At 47.2% G+C, this 15,355-nt stretch overlaps 1 protein-coding gene and 1 long non-coding RNA gene across 25 annotated transcripts in view; one reads left to right on the top strand and one right to left on the bottom strand.

Annotated features, from left to right (window-relative positions):
• Positions 1 to 1,287: 1,287 nt before the first annotated feature.
• NR2F2 (nuclear receptor subfamily 2 group F member 2) lies at positions 1,288 to 14,978 on the bottom strand. 6 transcript variants are annotated; one of them, XM_054837610.1, is made up of 3 exons: positions 14,416 to 14,978; positions 5,961 to 6,488; positions 1,288 to 2,876 (listed from the first exon to the last, which is right to left on the bottom strand). In XM_054837610.1, exons 1-3 carry the CDS (start codon positions 14,456 to 14,458, stop codon positions 2,602 to 2,604), a joined length of 846 nt encoding a protein of 281 aa, XP_054693585.1. In that variant the 5' UTR covers positions 14,459 to 14,978; the 3' UTR covers positions 1,288 to 2,601. The 6 variants fall into 6 exon arrangements, with proteins under 6 accessions (XP_054693585.1, XP_054693584.1, XP_054693581.1 ...); XM_054837609.1 differs by having other exon boundaries at positions 5,961 to 6,509; positions 14,416 to 14,899; XM_054837606.1 differs by lacking the exon at positions 14,416 to 14,978 and adding an exon at positions 8,287 to 10,012 and having other exon boundaries at positions 5,961 to 6,509.
• LOC129211046 (uncharacterized) overlaps positions 12,210 to 15,355 on the top strand; it is a 36,834-nt gene continuing 33,688 nt past the window's right edge. For 9 of the 19 annotated variants that reach the window (XR_008578728.1, XR_008578745.1, XR_008578736.1 and 6 more), the window contains exon 1: positions 12,211 to 13,762. This is a non-coding gene — a long non-coding RNA (uncharacterized LOC129211046). Of the gene's footprint in view, positions 13,763 to 15,355 lie in introns of all 19 variants that reach the window. The other 10 variants (XR_008578742.1, XR_008578741.1, XR_008578734.1 and 7 more) reach the window with 4 other exon arrangements.

The raw sequence follows: 15,355 nt of genomic DNA, 5'->3' as shown, positions 1-15,355 counted from the left end.
TTTATATATATTTATATATTTATAGAAAAGGAGCCATGATTCAGATGTAAAACTCTGCTCAAATTCACAGTCATACGCCCCTCAGCCCCCAGTACAGATGTGTCTAACTGGAACACACTAAAGATCAGGGTTTAATCGACTTTACAGAATGATCTCTCTCCCTCCCTCTCTCTCTTTTTGTGAAACCACAACATGGTGTAGTTACGTGTGGTAAAAAGGGAGAGGGGGAAGCCTCAGACAAGAACAAAATTGCAAGCTTTCACATACAAAGCATCTGCTATAGACCAAGGGGAGGGCGGGTGGGGGGACGGGGACGGGGGGAGGAAAAAAAAAAAGAAGACACGCACACACACACAAAACAAAATATCAACCCCTTGCAAAACCACTTCATCTTGCCTTCCTTCAGCTTTTGGGGGTTTTGCCTGCTCTGGGTAGCACTAAGTTCACAAATGGTGTGTCCGATCCTATGCCACTCGCCCAGGCAGGTCCCCACCGCATCAGTGGGAGCTGTGCCTGTGCAAGGGCTGCGAGAGAGGGCCCTGTATCTACACAGGAAAGATGCATGTACGCCTACGCATGTATGTATGCAAGTATACATACAGACATATATCCCATATGTAAAATATAGAGATGACCTGTGGTCATGCTTTCACAGTCTAAGGTAAAAAAAATCCACTTGAGAGTATATATACATTAAAAACCGACTCCTCAGTGCTAGAAGCTAAAGCCACTCCATTTGAAGACCTCTCAATGACAACGATAGATGGCAACTACGGAGTATTATAAAAAATCACACATACTTAAAGAAAACTCATTGCAAACAACTGACCTATATTTACAATACTGCTATTACCTTGCTTGAATGATCTTGTGCGCGTATGTCAGACATTTACAAAAGATTTTTCGCCCCATTCTGATCATAAAATAGATACTGATCTCCAGATTTCTAATACTTTTTCACAACAATACCTTTCCTACGCAGGCACTTAAGTGTGACAAAAATAAGGGCCTTTTTTTCCAGAAAATCCATTTTTAATTAACAGGAGGATTAGATGAATGGGGGTTGATGGTTTACCATTTCAGCATAGTACTTCCTAAAACCAGAGATAAACCACGAACTTAAGTCCTCCACCCCCATCCCGGAATTAAACAGGTAAATACACTACAATACATCTGCTACAAACTTACTGTGACAAGTAAACAAATCAATCGCCTATGGACTTAAATGACTGCAAACTATAGAGAAGTAATGCGGTTTCTGAAAGACATTTATGACAGCCAAACAAGTTTCAGATATCAAATAATATTTTAATTTCTGAATACTTTCAATTTTCCTTGGAATATAACACACAAAGACTCGACCAAACAGTTCAGTTATTATAACTTTTACAGTATACAGAAATGTTGCACTTAAAAAAAAACCTTCAGTTTTTTTAAACACAAAACTGTAAACTCTAAGATACTGAATCAATCACGTTATCTATAAGTGCCAACAGTGTTATTTTGTCATGCTGATTTCAATGGTATTTTTTAAAAAGGGAAAATATCAACAATTATTATAATACAAAGGGCTTGCAAATATACAAACAGATAGAGGAGTTTAATAACAATTCATGATGAACTATGTGGAACCCAATTCAAATTACAAAAGTTCACTTTGCTTGTTTGTTTGTTTTTTAAATCAAAACCGTAGTGTGTCTTGGACACAAATTCCTTCTACCTATAATAAATCCCCACAGTTCATTTTCTGTCCGAAATATCAAAAAACCTAGATTTGGGGGAGTTATATGACACGTGTGGTTCATTCGGGTCTATATAATTATAGCTCTCTCAGCTTCAAGCTAGATTTTGGGTCACCACCTTAAGTGCGCTTCCATCATTGTGTTGTTGAGGGTTTTTTTTTTCTCTTCCTTTCTTCCTATGATACTTTCGTGGACTCAGTTTTAATTCTTTCAGAACATATATTTTAAGGATACACTTTTTTTTTTTAAAGAAGCCAAGGTTATATCAAAAATTATTATAGAACCACAGAATAAACTGGTTTGAAACCAGAAAAATACAAAAAAGAACAGCTATAGGTACATAGACACATAGGACAATTAATAATTTGGAAAAAAAAGACTTACTTTCTTCCGTTCTGCTAATTTTCTCCAAATTTCCTTTAAATGCACTTTAAGCGAGATTTTTTAAAAAGTTTACCCCAAAAAAGAAAAAAAAGAAGAAAAAAGAAAAAAAGAAAAAGCCCACCATCGTTTCTTTTCTTCTTCTTTCTCTTTTTTCTTTCTTTCTGTTTTCTTTCTCTCTTTTTTATTTTTTACAAAAAATGATAAGTAGCAAGTTTTTTTTTCTGAACGACACGGGAGTTTTTAATGCATTCTGTAAAAGTTCATTTGACAGTCTCTTTTTTTTAATTCACAGTCCATTAATTTTTTTCCTGTCTTCTCTTAGCAAACTTGTAACATCCTTTTACATCCTTTCTTAGCAGAAGGAAATTTAAGAAACAACCAGAACCCAAATGTCATTTGCTTTCCTTTCACTCTCTCTCATCTCCCTTCTCAATTTTTGATTTTTTTTAATTTTTTTTTTTCTCTCTCGAATATTTTATTGAATGGACATATAAGGCCAGTTAAAACTGCTGCCAGACAGTAACATATCCCTGATTAGGGTTTCTATGGGGGTTTTACCTACCAAACGGACGAAAAACAATTGCTCTATGACAGAAGAGGAGACAGTGCGAAGGGAGGGGAGACGTAGTAATAGCTTCCCGAATCGTGTTGGCTGGTTGGGATACTGGCTCCTAACATACTCTTCCAAAGCACACTGTGACTTCTCCTGTAAACTTTCAACATGGGCTACATCAGAGAGACCACAGGCATCTAGAAGAAAGTGTATTAAAAAAAAAAAAAAAGAAAAAAAAAGAAAGAAAAGAAAAAAAGAAAACAATCATCAGATTAAAAAGTTGTGGGTTTTTTTTTAGTTTTTTAATTTGACTTTTTTTTTTTATTGCTAGAATTAAGTGTAGATCGTGCGCCATCACCTCGCTCCCCAGAGTTTAAGAAGGTTTTACCAAAAGGGACAATCTCTCTCTTTCTGTGTATGTGTGTGTGTTTGTACTTCTCTCTCTTCTGGAGGGTCTCCTTTAGGATTGAGAATCTCCAAGATTCGAGATTTTTAATGGCACGACAGACCTGAGGGGCTGACAAGGAGGTGCTGGCCAAGCGTAATTTCGTATATTTTTAGGGGGGAAAGGCTGGGGGTCGGGGAAGGCTTGAGTCGAAAGGGGGGAAAGGGAGCCGCTATTTCTCCCCCCCCCCCTTGGAAAATAATTGGGGAGAGCCTAACCATGTGATGAGAAGGAATACTAATAATAGTGATAGAAATAATAATAATAATAAAAAACCGGGCAAGCCAAAGATAATGGCGCCCCGGATACAGCAACAGATTCTCCCCCAAAGAAGACAACGCGTTTTTCTTCAGTCTTTGAAACTGATTTAAGTGGCCCTTTAAAACTGATCTTGTCAGTTTAGCCTATTCAGAGGCAGCCATGCAAACTGTGATCTCTCTGTTCATTTGAGCTGTTTCTTTTCCCCCCTCTTTTCTTTTCTCTTTCTTTCTTCCCCCCCCTCCACTCCCCCCTCTTTTTTTTCCTCTTCTTCTTCTTTTTAAACCTAAAGGCCCTTACAAGAAGAAAACTCCCTGATAGGGTCTGGACATTTTTTTTTCTTTTTTTTTTTTTTTTCCTGATACGCTAAAATACAATAAGTTCCCTTTAAATCAGAGACGTCTGTGCTGAAAGAGCACAGGTTGTGACCTGACCTCCCTGTGGCTTTCCTAGGCACAGGGCTAACACATGCATATTCTGCGAGTCATTAGAACCCAGATTTTTTTTTTTTTCTCTTAAAAGAGGCTGCAGCAAACATTATATGCATCTATGTGCGTCTGCTTTACATCAGGGAGTGTTATTGGGGTGCTGCAGAAGCTGCATGCATCACCCTATTTTTTTTTTGCATGCGGCTATCTTCCCCAGAATCAGATAACAAGAAACGTTTATCTAGTTGGGAGGCAATTTACACGCCAGGCCTCACATTTTGAAAATAGTAATAAATTAAAGAGTTACGACAGGATCGGACGATTGTTTTCTCAGAAGGCTAAAAAAAAAAAAAAAAAAAAGTGATTTGGGAGAAAAGACAGGATTGGAAATAAACTCCTCGGTGTGGGTGTGAGCTGGCCAGGGGCTGGGGAGGGATGTGAGCGTGTGTGGGATCCTCGCTAAGCATTTGAGCGAGGGAGAGGAAAATGCATCCTAGAAAACGACAGAAAAATAAAATAAGCACCCCACGTACACCCCTTCCCACTCGGGATCCCTGTCTCCCTGTGGCTAGATGCGCCCCGCTCATTGATCACCTTAGGACTTTAGCACGAGTAATTTGGGGGGGGGGGGGGGGGAAGAGGGAGGGAAGAAAAAAAAAAAGAGAAGTTTTTTATGTGTAAAGCAATAATATATAAAAGGAAGTTTAGGTCACGACCCAGAACCTGGACAAAGTCCAGAAAATGACTTCGTTCCCCAGACCCCCTTTAACACAACAAGGAACGGATTGTGAGCCCTTCTTTTCCCACATAAACTACATTTTTTTCCTGTTTCCTGATATCAGGCTTTAAAAAACTCCGATGAGTAATTATTTTACAGGTCCTGCTTCCATTCATATGTTTATCGCGTGGCCAGTTTCCCAAGCTTTCAAATGAGTTACAGAAGAAATATATGTATTTTTAAACTTAATCCCAAAACTTCTAGGGCTCCAGCACATTGGGTTGCCGATGCAGCCTTAAAGTTAGCAATCTGAGATAACGTATTGCACAAATTAGCGAGCAGATTTTTTTTCCTCAAAAAAAAAAAAAAAATTTAGCCTCCAGAGTTAATATCAGGTTTATTACTCACCCAGGTTAAACTCTAGTGCAAGCTAATTAGATTTCACAACGCACTCAATTATTGCTTTATAACTCATGCACTATTTCTAGGCAGCAAAAGTTGACACATATTTTTCCCCCCTCTCTTTGATTATCTAAGAAACACCTCGAGGTCTTTTCCTCGGGAGAGGCATGGTTGTGCCACCCCGGAATTACACTGCGGAGCGGCAGCTTCAGTCTCCTCTTACTTTTTCATACTATCCCTGTCTACTTATGGTAATGATCTTTTCGCACCCGCTACTCGCTTTGGACTATGCAGTTCCTGCTGGGTACAAATGCAAACTTTTCCCCTTAGCTTAAATGACACAGAACTGCTCACTGCCACATTCTGTTTAAATCAGAGACAGCTCTTTGGAAAGTTGATTTATTTTATTTTATGGGATGGCAGGGAACATATTTTAAACTCAGCTTTGCGCATTTAACTTTTTTTTTTTTTTTAATTCAATTTTTAATCCTGCAGGGCTTTTTTCCCTTCCTGGCTGCCCATAAAATGATCCTCTTTTTAAAGTGGTTTCACTGATAGGACGACTTGTATTTAACAACATCAAACAGATTTTGCTGCTGTTCGGATGCGTGTCATTAAATGCAACAACCCAGAGCTATACTGTTAAATAAAATATTATTTTCAATGGGAAAAGCGCAGTCTCTCATGGCGAATGGGTGCCTCTCCCTGAGCCCCCTCTTCTCCCGTCCCCAGCATTATTCAACTAGGGTTGGGGTGTGTTTTGGTTGTCTTTTTTTGTGCGTGTCTCTGTGTTGTTTTATTTAATTTTTGTAAAACATTTTGCACCCCCTCAAAGATGGGATGCTCAGATCTGAGGCCCTGAAGGGGAGACCACAGAGTACCGTTTCCTAAAAGGAAAGAGACCGCGCTGGTTCTCGGGGGGCAGGGAGCGGTGATGGGGTGCAGGCATTAACACTTTGCAAGAGCAAACAGTTCTCGGGGTGGGGGGGCAGGGGGAAGGAAAAAGGAAGAGCAAAGAAATGCTGCCTACCTGAGGTGAAGAGGACTATGGCCTTTAAACAGCTATATTCTGCAGAGTCGACATGCAATGCTTTCAGTTTTTCTACTTGCTCTTGGAAGATTCGTATGTGGTCCATAAAGGCGACCACTCGGTCAGCAGACATTGGCGAAGCGTGGAGGCCAGCAGCTGCCAGGAGCGGAGCTACGTGGAGGGGCATGGAGCACTGGGCAGCGTTGAGGACAAATAACTCGCTCCAGGTCAGCCTCAGGAGGGCCACCTGGTCTGTGATCTGGAGGTCTGGGAAGAAGGGGATATTCCTGGCCCACTCCACCGCGCTGAAGAGCATCCTAGCTGCCAGTTCACAAATGTTCTCGATGCCCATGATGTTGTTGGGTTGCATGCACTGACTGCCAAAGCGGGAGGTGGGGTAGGGCTCTGCTCTCAGAAGAAGGGAGATATATCCGGATAGGTAGGAATGGCAGTTGAGAGGGTCCCCGTTTGTCAAGGCGAACTGACCATGAGTTGGCTGTGTGGGTGGCATTCTGCCCCTCTGGACCGCTGCAGTAAATAAAGAAGAAACTACAGCTATTAATATCTGAATTGCGACCATCGGTTCAAATACAGCCTGCTTTGTGTGCTTGTGCGTGCGTGTGTGACACGGTACCAAGTCAGCTTAAGGGGGAACAGGCATTTTTGCAGCCAGAGTTCAGCCCGTACCCGGTTTTAAGGCTCCGCAGTTCCCGGGTCAAGCAAAAGCGACAATAAAAGCTGAGCAATGCTGTCCGCTCGGCCAGGACTGCCTGAAGGAGCTCCAGATCCTCACTTCCCAAAACACACCACAATTCAGTTATTTCCCCCCCCACCCCCTTCACCGCCACCCCTCCATCCAGAGATGCAGGATACGTCTTTTGTGTGCCCGGGGTATTTTTCTTCATTACACCTAGAACAGCTTATTGATTTGAGGCTGGGGGAGCGGGATGGGGAGGGAGGGGAGGGAGAGGGAAGAAACACTTCAGTTCAAAATCCCCGGCGCTGGGTCCCACACGCGTTTCTCGCCCACTGAATATATTGTTGCTGCTGTTATTATACACCCCCCCCCCCAAAAAAAAAAAAAAATTATCAAAGGAGGCGAGATCACCCCACAACATCCCCGGCAGGTCCCCCGGCGAGGTTGGGGGCATTATCCAAAGGCACCTTCCTCAGCTGCCCATGGAAAGTGGGCCTTTCATTTTGTTAATAAATTTACACGGTGACAGCGAGAGAAAAAGGAGAGAGAAAAAGGGCTGAGGGGCAGAAAGAAGGCAAGAAGGGAGAACGCCCAAAAATGTGCTTGATTTATATTTGTTATCGCCCGTATTACAAGGTTAGTTACTCTTGCAGAAACACAAAGAGAGGAGCCCAGCAAGTCCCAAGCCCCCTAACCCTTAACCTACATAGCGGCGTCCAGACACAGAGCACGCACTGGAAAACTGCAGGCTCACATTTCTCGTCTAATTTTATATCACAAAGACTCGACTTGCAGAGACCCGAGCACCCCACACTTACTTCTGGGCTGCTCCTTCTCCCCCCCCAACACCCGTCCCTTCTACCCCCTCCTGCCTCTCCCGGAGGGACAAGAAAATAGGAGGAAGAAAAGTGAGATAATAACAATCGGGAAAGGCAGACACACGGCAATATATATATATACACACACACGCGCGCGGATATGTGTGTGTACATATATTTTTAAAGGAGGAAAAATCCGGCTGGGAATCCACAGTGGAGTGCTGTAGAGCCTCGGTAGGGTGAGTCCCATTGTAATAGTAATTTGAACCGCCTGTGTAAAATTGCAATCTAAGGCAGGGTGCTGGGGGATATATATATGTGTGTGTGTGCGTGCATCTCGTGAGGCTCCGTGTGTGTGTACACACACGCACGGAGACACACACAGACACACACACAGAGCTGCTCGGGGGACGGGGGGTAACGCTGAACATGCAGGAGGAAACATGAAGGAAAAGTAACCACACGTCAGAATAATCATCTCGCTCCTAAGCAGCGTGAAACTAAAAATCCACTTCCAATAAACCTCCATCAGCAAAATCAAAACAAACACAAATCAATTACGAGTGCAGCAGAAAGCATGCAAGAGCCCCTGCCCACCCTCTCCAACACCTCTTTCTTTCATTACGAGAAAGTTTCTGGCTGTTTATTCGGGGGGGGGGGGGGGGAGGGGGAAGGAAAGGTTCTGGTTGGGTTTGGGGAGGGAGGTTAAAAATAATAAGAAAAATAATTTAAAGAAAAAAAAACCACAAAACAAACCGCCCTAAACGCAGCGAGTGAAAAAAAAATTGCAAAACAAATGAAATCCCAATACCTTCCCGTCTCATGCCAACTTTGAGGCATTTTTTGAGGCGGCAGTACTGACACTGATTGCGGTGGTGCTGGTCAATGGGACAGTTCCTGTTGGCACGACAAGTGTAGCTGAGATTCCTCCTTACACTCCGCTTGAAGAAACTCTTGCAACCCTCGCAGGTAAACTGGCCATAATGTTTGCCACTAGACTTGTCCCCACAAACCACACATTCAATGTGCTGCTGCTGCTGCTGTTTGTCTCCTTGGTTCTGCTGGCTTGGCGGGTTGGTCTGGGCTGGCGTACTGGGAGGCCCCCCGGGCCCCGGGGTCTGTGGGGTGTGCGGGGCCCCGGCCGGAGGTCCCTGCACCGGCGGGGCTTGCGAAGGCTGCGTTCCCTGAGCTCCGGGCACATCGTCCTGGGGGTCTCGCCACGCACCGACTACCATTGCCATATCTATTGGACACCGTTGCCAAACTTCCTGTTCCCCCTTTATTTTCAAAGTTTGTTTGCTTTGCTTTTCAGATCAGCTCTGCAGCAGTCTTTTTTTTTTTTTCTTTCCTCCCCTCTCTCTCTCTCTTTCCCCCTCTCTCTTTTGTTGTTTTGCCTTTTTTTTTTTTTTTTTTTTTTTTTAGGAGGGTCGGGGTGGGGGGGATCTCCCGGTACCGGCGAAGGTGCAGAAGCACGGGGCGATGGAGGTGTGTGTGCGGGGGGGCGAGTTGCGAGTCGATTGTCTGGGCTCCAGGAGAGCAAAGTAAAGGGGTGGTGGGGGTGGGGGAGAGAGGGAGAGAGAGAGAGAGAGAGAGAGAGGAAAAAAAAAAAAAAATCTCTTCAAAGATCTCCCTCTCTCTCTCTTAGAGCTGATCTGCAGCAGAGTAGTTGAAGGAGGAGAGGCGGGTGTCTGGGGGCCAGGTCCAGGGAAGCTCGCAGTCAGCCATTCAGGAAAGCCATCAAAATAAGAATGAATAAAAGGTTAAAGATTACACACACAGCGGAAAAAAACACGCACAGTTGAGGAGACTTTTCTCGGCGCGGAGAGCGGACGGTCTCGCCGTAGTTTTTGGAAGTCCAGCTTGCAGCAGCAACATCAACTGCGATCGCTTTGTTTTTGTGGGCTTTTTTTTTTTTTTCCTCCTCTTTCCTCCTCTCTCTCTCTCTCTGCTCTGTCTCTCCTCCCTCCTTCGCTCGCTTTAATTCTTCCTCTCCGCCGCTCCGCCCGGGCGCTGCTCTCTTTCTCTCTCTCTCCCTCTTTTTGGCTCGGGGGTGGGGGGGGCTGGCTGTTTGGTTTTTTTCCTCCTCCTCTCCTCGCTTTTTTTTATTAATATTATTATTATTGTTATTATTATTAATTATTATTATTATGATTGTTTATTTGTTCCTCCTCTCCGTCCCCGCCGCGCCGCGCTGCGCTCCGCTCTGCCCCGCTCAGCCGCTTCGCCGCTCCCGCCGCGCCGTGTCCCCGCTGCCGCCGCCGCCGCCGCCGCCGCTGCTGCTCCCGCCGCCGCTCCCGCCGCCGCCGCCGCTCGGGTGCTGCTGCTGCCGCCGCCGCCGCTGCCGCCGCCGCCGCCGCGCTGCCTTATGCTGCTTCTGCCGCCTCGCAAGTGGGCTCTCGCCTCCGCGCCGCCGGTGCTCACGGCGCGGGCGGGGGGAGGGGGGCCGCGGGGCGGGGGGGAGGGAAGGAGTCAACTCGCCAGCGCAGCGCCCAGCCAGCCAGGATGATAAAAGAGGGGAGCGGGAGGAGGAGGAGGAGGAGGAGGAGAAGAGGAGGAGGAGGAGGAGGAGGGAGAGAGGGAAGGATCATAACCCAGCGCGCAGCATCGCTCCTCAGCCCGGAGGGGGGGGAAGAGGGGAAAATCACCACGGGGAGAGCGGGGGGGGAGAGCGCCAGCCCTTCCCCCCCCCCCCAAAAAAAAAAAAAAGCGGGGGCTCCCCCCCCGCGGCGGTGAGGGGAGGGGAGGGGCGGGGCGGGGCGCGGCGGCGCGGGCGGCGTGTGGGCCGAGTGGCGAGCGCGCTCCCCGCCGGCCGCTCGCCCCGCTGGCGGGAGAGTGAACTTTGACACGACTGCTGCAACTTAGCGCACGTTACCATGGCGACCGCGCGCCTTATAAGGCAACCCGACCGGCGTTTGACTGGTCAAAAGCTCGCGCCCCGCCCCTCGGCCCTCATTGGGCCGCGACGCCCTGCGCGGCCTGCCATGGCCGCCGCCGCCGCCCGCGCGGTCCTAGAGGCAGGCGCCGCCCCGCTTCTGCCGCTGCCGCCACGGGGGCCGGGGCGTCCCCCCGCGCACGCCGCTGCCTCGCCGGCTCCGCGCTCCTCTCGCTCTTTACTCCTCGCCCCGCTTCCCCTCGCCGTGCCCCCCTCCCCTTCCCTTCCCTCCCTCCCGTCGGGGCGAGGGGTTAAGGCGAGCCCGGCGAGCGGAGCGCCGCCGCCTCACCTGGGGCCACCCGCCGGGGCACGGCCTCGGGGGTCGCGAATGGGAGGAGGGGGGGGGGGGGGCGGCGGGTGAAAATCAGAAAACTGGTGCTAAAATGAGGTAAAGCTCCACCGAGTAAAATAAAAATGTGCCCCGCCGCCGCCTGCGGGAGGGGGGCAGCCGCCGTCTCCCCGTCACGGGTAGGGCTGCGCAGGTACGCGGGGCTCCCGCTCGCCGGAGGTCCCGCCGGGCGCTGGCGGGGGGCGGCGTTGCCCTCGGCCCCCTCGGCCTCGCTCCGGGCTGACCGGCGGGAGACGGGGCGGGCGGGGGGTCGGGGGGGGTCGTCGGCGGCATCGGCACCTGCGCTCGCCCCGGCCGCCCGCGGAGCCGCAAGGCGCTGAGCGTTCCCCCGCCCCGGCGCACCGGGACCGGCCGCTCGCACAGCCCCGTCCCCGGCGGGGTAACGGGGCATCGCCGCTCCTCCCGACCTCTCCTCCCCGTGCGGGCGGCTCTTCCCGCGCCGCCCCGGGCAGCCGGCGGGCTGGCCGAGAGGACCGCGGTTTCACGCCAGAGACCGTCTGCCCCTTCCCCTTAGCACGGTGGAGGAAAAACCCGCACCGCTGCTCTGCGGAGTGTGACACTCGTGTCTTTTCCCTCGCAACCTCCGCGGCATCGCCGTAACGCAGCTCATCTCAACCCCTTTAACTTTATTTCGGGGGGTTGTGGGGGTTCTCTTTTTTTTTTTTTTTTTTTTTTTTTTGGATCACACGTACCCTGACACGGTAACACAACCTCTGTGCTATAGTGGGAGCACCACTAAATAGGTAACCGATCTAAGTACGCGGGGACAGTTTATTTCCCGCTGAATATAGCTACCGGGCAGCGGAACCGGGACTTCGAGTTCATCTGCTAGTGAAAACGGCCAAAACCCACTCGAATAGGCGAAGGCACGGAGGGATGAAAAGGAAAATATGTTAAATTAGACAGATACATGCCCGGCCGGACAATTCCTCCTCTGCAAACACACGCGTGTATGTACGCTCGCATTTGAGCTGGTCACCAAGCACGGACGTGGGGACACAGACCTGTGCGTAACTCTGTAAAGGATTAATTGCCCCTCACCTCCTCACACGCACTTTTTCATGTTGCCACATGCACACCCCCTTCTGCCGCAGAAATAATATCTGTGGCTAAAGCCGCAGGTGCTGAGATGATTGGAAAGTTGTAAAAAGCACCTAGACTTGACAATGTCCTGCTTAGGAACCTGGTGTGTTAAGACCCCACGAACGAAGATGTGCTGCGGCTCAATTTCAAAGACAAGGCTGCAGCATTCCCATTGATCCTGACGGAGCGAAAACAACCTTTCCCTGAAACAGGGACCAGGAGGGACTGGAAATACAGAAGGGGGGAAAGGAATCTTTCCCCGTTAAAATGTGGGGAACTGCTTTATGATTTCCAAATAACCCAGAGCCGAGGAGGTCACCTTTCGGGGAGGGTGGGAGAAGGTGGGGGTTCGAACTGTAGAATAGTCACAGATTGTTGCTGATGTTGAATTTCCTGAGGAAAAAAACCAACAAAACAAAACCCAACAACCCAACACCAACCTTTCCTGTCTCGAATCTGACAAAGTAAACAGGATTAATTCGCCATATGAAAAAACGTTAATGCCGCCTTAACAAATGCAGAAATCAGAAGAGAAAGCGGTTTTAACAGGACGTACAATATTAATAGTTTGAACGTATGATCGTAAAAATGAAAAGCCATTGATATACGCTTAAAAGCCGCCGTATACGCTGATTGCTCAAGCATTAATGAAGAATGCCCCAGATTAACTATTTGCTCTTCGAGGGATGCAGCAATATAACTATCTATTAGCACCATTAGATGCTTTGCTATTTATTTGAAAACACCCCTGCGAGTGGGTTGAGGCAGAACAGATGAATGTAAAAATGAACTGCAGCTAATTTCGCTAAATAATACTCGAAACCTGAGCGCCTCGCAAGGAAGGGGGAGATTCTCAACTCTCCTTCTCCGAGCCTAATGACAATAGAAATGCTCTGTTTTAAAAGTAAGACCGTATTGATTTTCCAAATAAACAAATGCATCCCTCCTGCCATTTTAGTGCAGATGTAAATTTATTTTAATGAGAGGGAGTGGAAGGATTTATTTTGGTAAAATAGAGTTGGGGATAGAGCCGGTGTAAATCTTTAGGTTTTAAAAAAGAGGAGGAAGGAGGGGGAAGCTGCTTTCCTGGCAGAAAGCTGCCTAACAGTCCTCTAATTCTTTCTAGATTAAATCGCAATATGAATACAGCATCGAACAAATACCGAGTTTCGCTCTGAACTCAGTGGAAAGCAGTTACGTCTAACAGAATTCAATGAATTCCTCTTCTCCCTCAATGTAGTATGTGTGTGTTTTTCTCTTCCACCACACTGAAGTTCCATGAATAGGGAAAGTGGCTCCTATTGTGTGCCTCTGAACTTCCAAGTCAATGCAATTTTTAACCACTGGCTTGTGGTACTTTGAAAATCACCAGGGGCTGTCAGAGTTGGGTCCTCTGAAAAATTTACAGTGCTAAATCAGAGCATATGCTGTGAGAGAGGAAAAAAAATTGCTTAAGATTGGAGCAAGTACAGTATCTGGCTGCCCCCTAGTGTAAGTCTCTTATCTGCCTAAAATTCAACTTTAAAAGAAAAGGATCTCTTAAAGGGAAACGACTTTTGGCTCACGTATGCATACGAGAATGAAACTTCTGTACATTTTAATCTGATTAATTCCTAAGGATTTAAAATTAATTGGCTTGGGCACTCCTAGACCGGACTATAAGATTTCTGCATCAGGGTTTCTGCGAGCGCTGTACCGAATAGGTATTTTTAAGGCATAGTGGTAAGGGATGGGGGGGGGGAATCCTGTTTTGTGAATTTTTTTTTTAAATGAGGAACCGTGCATCGCATGCTGTTGTCAGAGCAAAACACTTTTGCTGCTTAAAGTCAGATCTACGTCTTTTGCAATAATAATTAAAAAAAAAAAAAAGGATAAATAATTGCCTTAAAGCCTCAGCCGAACTGCCAACCACACCTTCGGATGGTGAGTATATTCCAGCTTCTTTCCATTGTACTTGCTTAGCCAGAGAAGGGACCGGAGGGGGAGAGGGGGGTCTCGGCGCTATACCTTCACAACCGACCTCTTTTCTTTTTTTTTTTTTTTTTTCCCCTAAATAAATGCTGCCAGCTGCACACGGCGACACAATTCCGTGCAGTTTAATACCTATCACTTAAGTTAAGAGACTTGTCCTCCCCTCCCCACCCTCCCGAGCAGGTCAGTCCGCCGCTCCCCCCCGAGCAGCCTGAAGCCCAGGCAGGGGAGGCTGCGACCGGGCTCTGCCTCCTGGACGCTGCTTTGGAAATGACTTTGAGGCGCTTTGCCTTGCCTCGGACCTGGAAACCGATTCCGGTCGTTGGGTTTGTTCGCTTGTTTGTTTGTTTGCTGCTTGCTTTATTTAGCTAAAGGACGTGCTAACTGATGGTGCTGCAATTACACATACTTGGGTCTCCCCCCCTCCCCTCTTCCCCTCCTTAGAGCAACCCACGTAACCTTAGAAACGATCGTTTAAGACGTACGTTAGCTAACATTTGCTTTTTTGGATTTTTTGTTTTCCTTAAAAGAGAAACACAAGAATCACAACACATTGCCCGAAAAAAGTGTCAAAGAAGAAGAAAAAAAACTATAAGTAAACATACCAAAACCATATTTGCCTTGTTCAAGGTCCCAAATCGCTTGCATCTTCCTTTTTCTACCTCTCCTTTAGTTTGGCAGGTGAAACAAACAAACAAAAAAAAATAATCAGACCGCTGTTTGCCCCCCAGAAAGATGTGCGTTGGGTAATTAAAGAGAAGTCTCCTTCTTGGTGTTTATCTAAGCGATTGTGCAAACTGATAAAAAAAAAAAGAAAAAAAAAAAGTAAAGTTACAGCCTTCAGGGGGAAAAAAAAGGAGGCAAGGTGAAGGGAATAGATTTCCCACAACCTAAAGGGAAGTGCTTTCGATGTATTATTAGCGATCAGCCTTGGGAGAGAGGAAAAAAAATCCTGAACACACTCTAACTTTACACAGACAAGATTTCAGGGGGGGCTTTGTACATAGCTGCTTAGGAATGTGCGCCTCGCCTTTAAGAAAAAATCCCCAAGCCCAAGGTAGGAGATGTCTTTGAGTGATCCTTGTCTCTCATTTCATTCCTTAGAAGGAAGAGCGTCTCGCTACACCTTGTTTGGAGCTGGAAAGGCGAGACTTAAAAAAAAAAAAAGAAAAAGAAAAAATATTCACAACCCACCCTTCCAATTGGGGAGAAAAAAAAAAATGAGAGGGAAATCTCCTAACTTAATGACTGTGGGGGTAGGATGGATGCGACCGATTTCAGCCCCCCCTCACCCCCCCTTCCCCACCTCCCCCCTCCCCGGCAGGTTAAAAAAAAAAAAAAAGGAAAAGAAAAAAAAAAAGCCAACCGCAAACAACTACAGGCTGAACTATCAACACATGCACCGAAGGGGAAAAAATATATAGTGTCCTGTGTAGGGTCGGCAGGGAACGCAAGCACACGCTAAAGCAAGTTGGGAAAGAATCCGAGCTAATCAGCAATCTCTTTCTCTCTCTCTCCTTCTCTCCCTCTCCCCCTCTCTCTCTC

The sequence above is a fragment of the Grus americana genome, chromosome 10 (assembly GCF_028858705.1).
Source record: "Grus americana isolate bGruAme1 chromosome 10, bGruAme1.mat, whole genome shotgun sequence".
In the NCBI taxonomy this organism is placed as follows: Eukaryota; Metazoa; Chordata; class Aves; order Gruiformes; family Gruidae; genus Grus; species Grus americana.
The sequence above is the reverse complement of the archived record's forward strand: the minus strand, read 5'-3'. Positions and strand labels throughout refer to the sequence as shown.

Coding starts and splice junctions, on each gene's coding strand:
- NR2F2 (XM_054837606.1), bottom strand. CDS start 8,716: ATGGCAATGGTAGTCGGTGCGTGGCGAGACCCCCAGGACGATGTGCCC. Junction 6,510..8,286: donor AGTTGGCATGAGACGGGAAG/GTATTGGGATTT, acceptor TAATAGCTGTAG/TTTCTTCTTTATTTACTGCA. Junction 2,877..5,960: donor CATAGTCCTCTTCACCTCAG/GTAGGCAGCATT, acceptor ACTTTCTTCTAG/ATGCCTGTGGTCTCTCTGAT.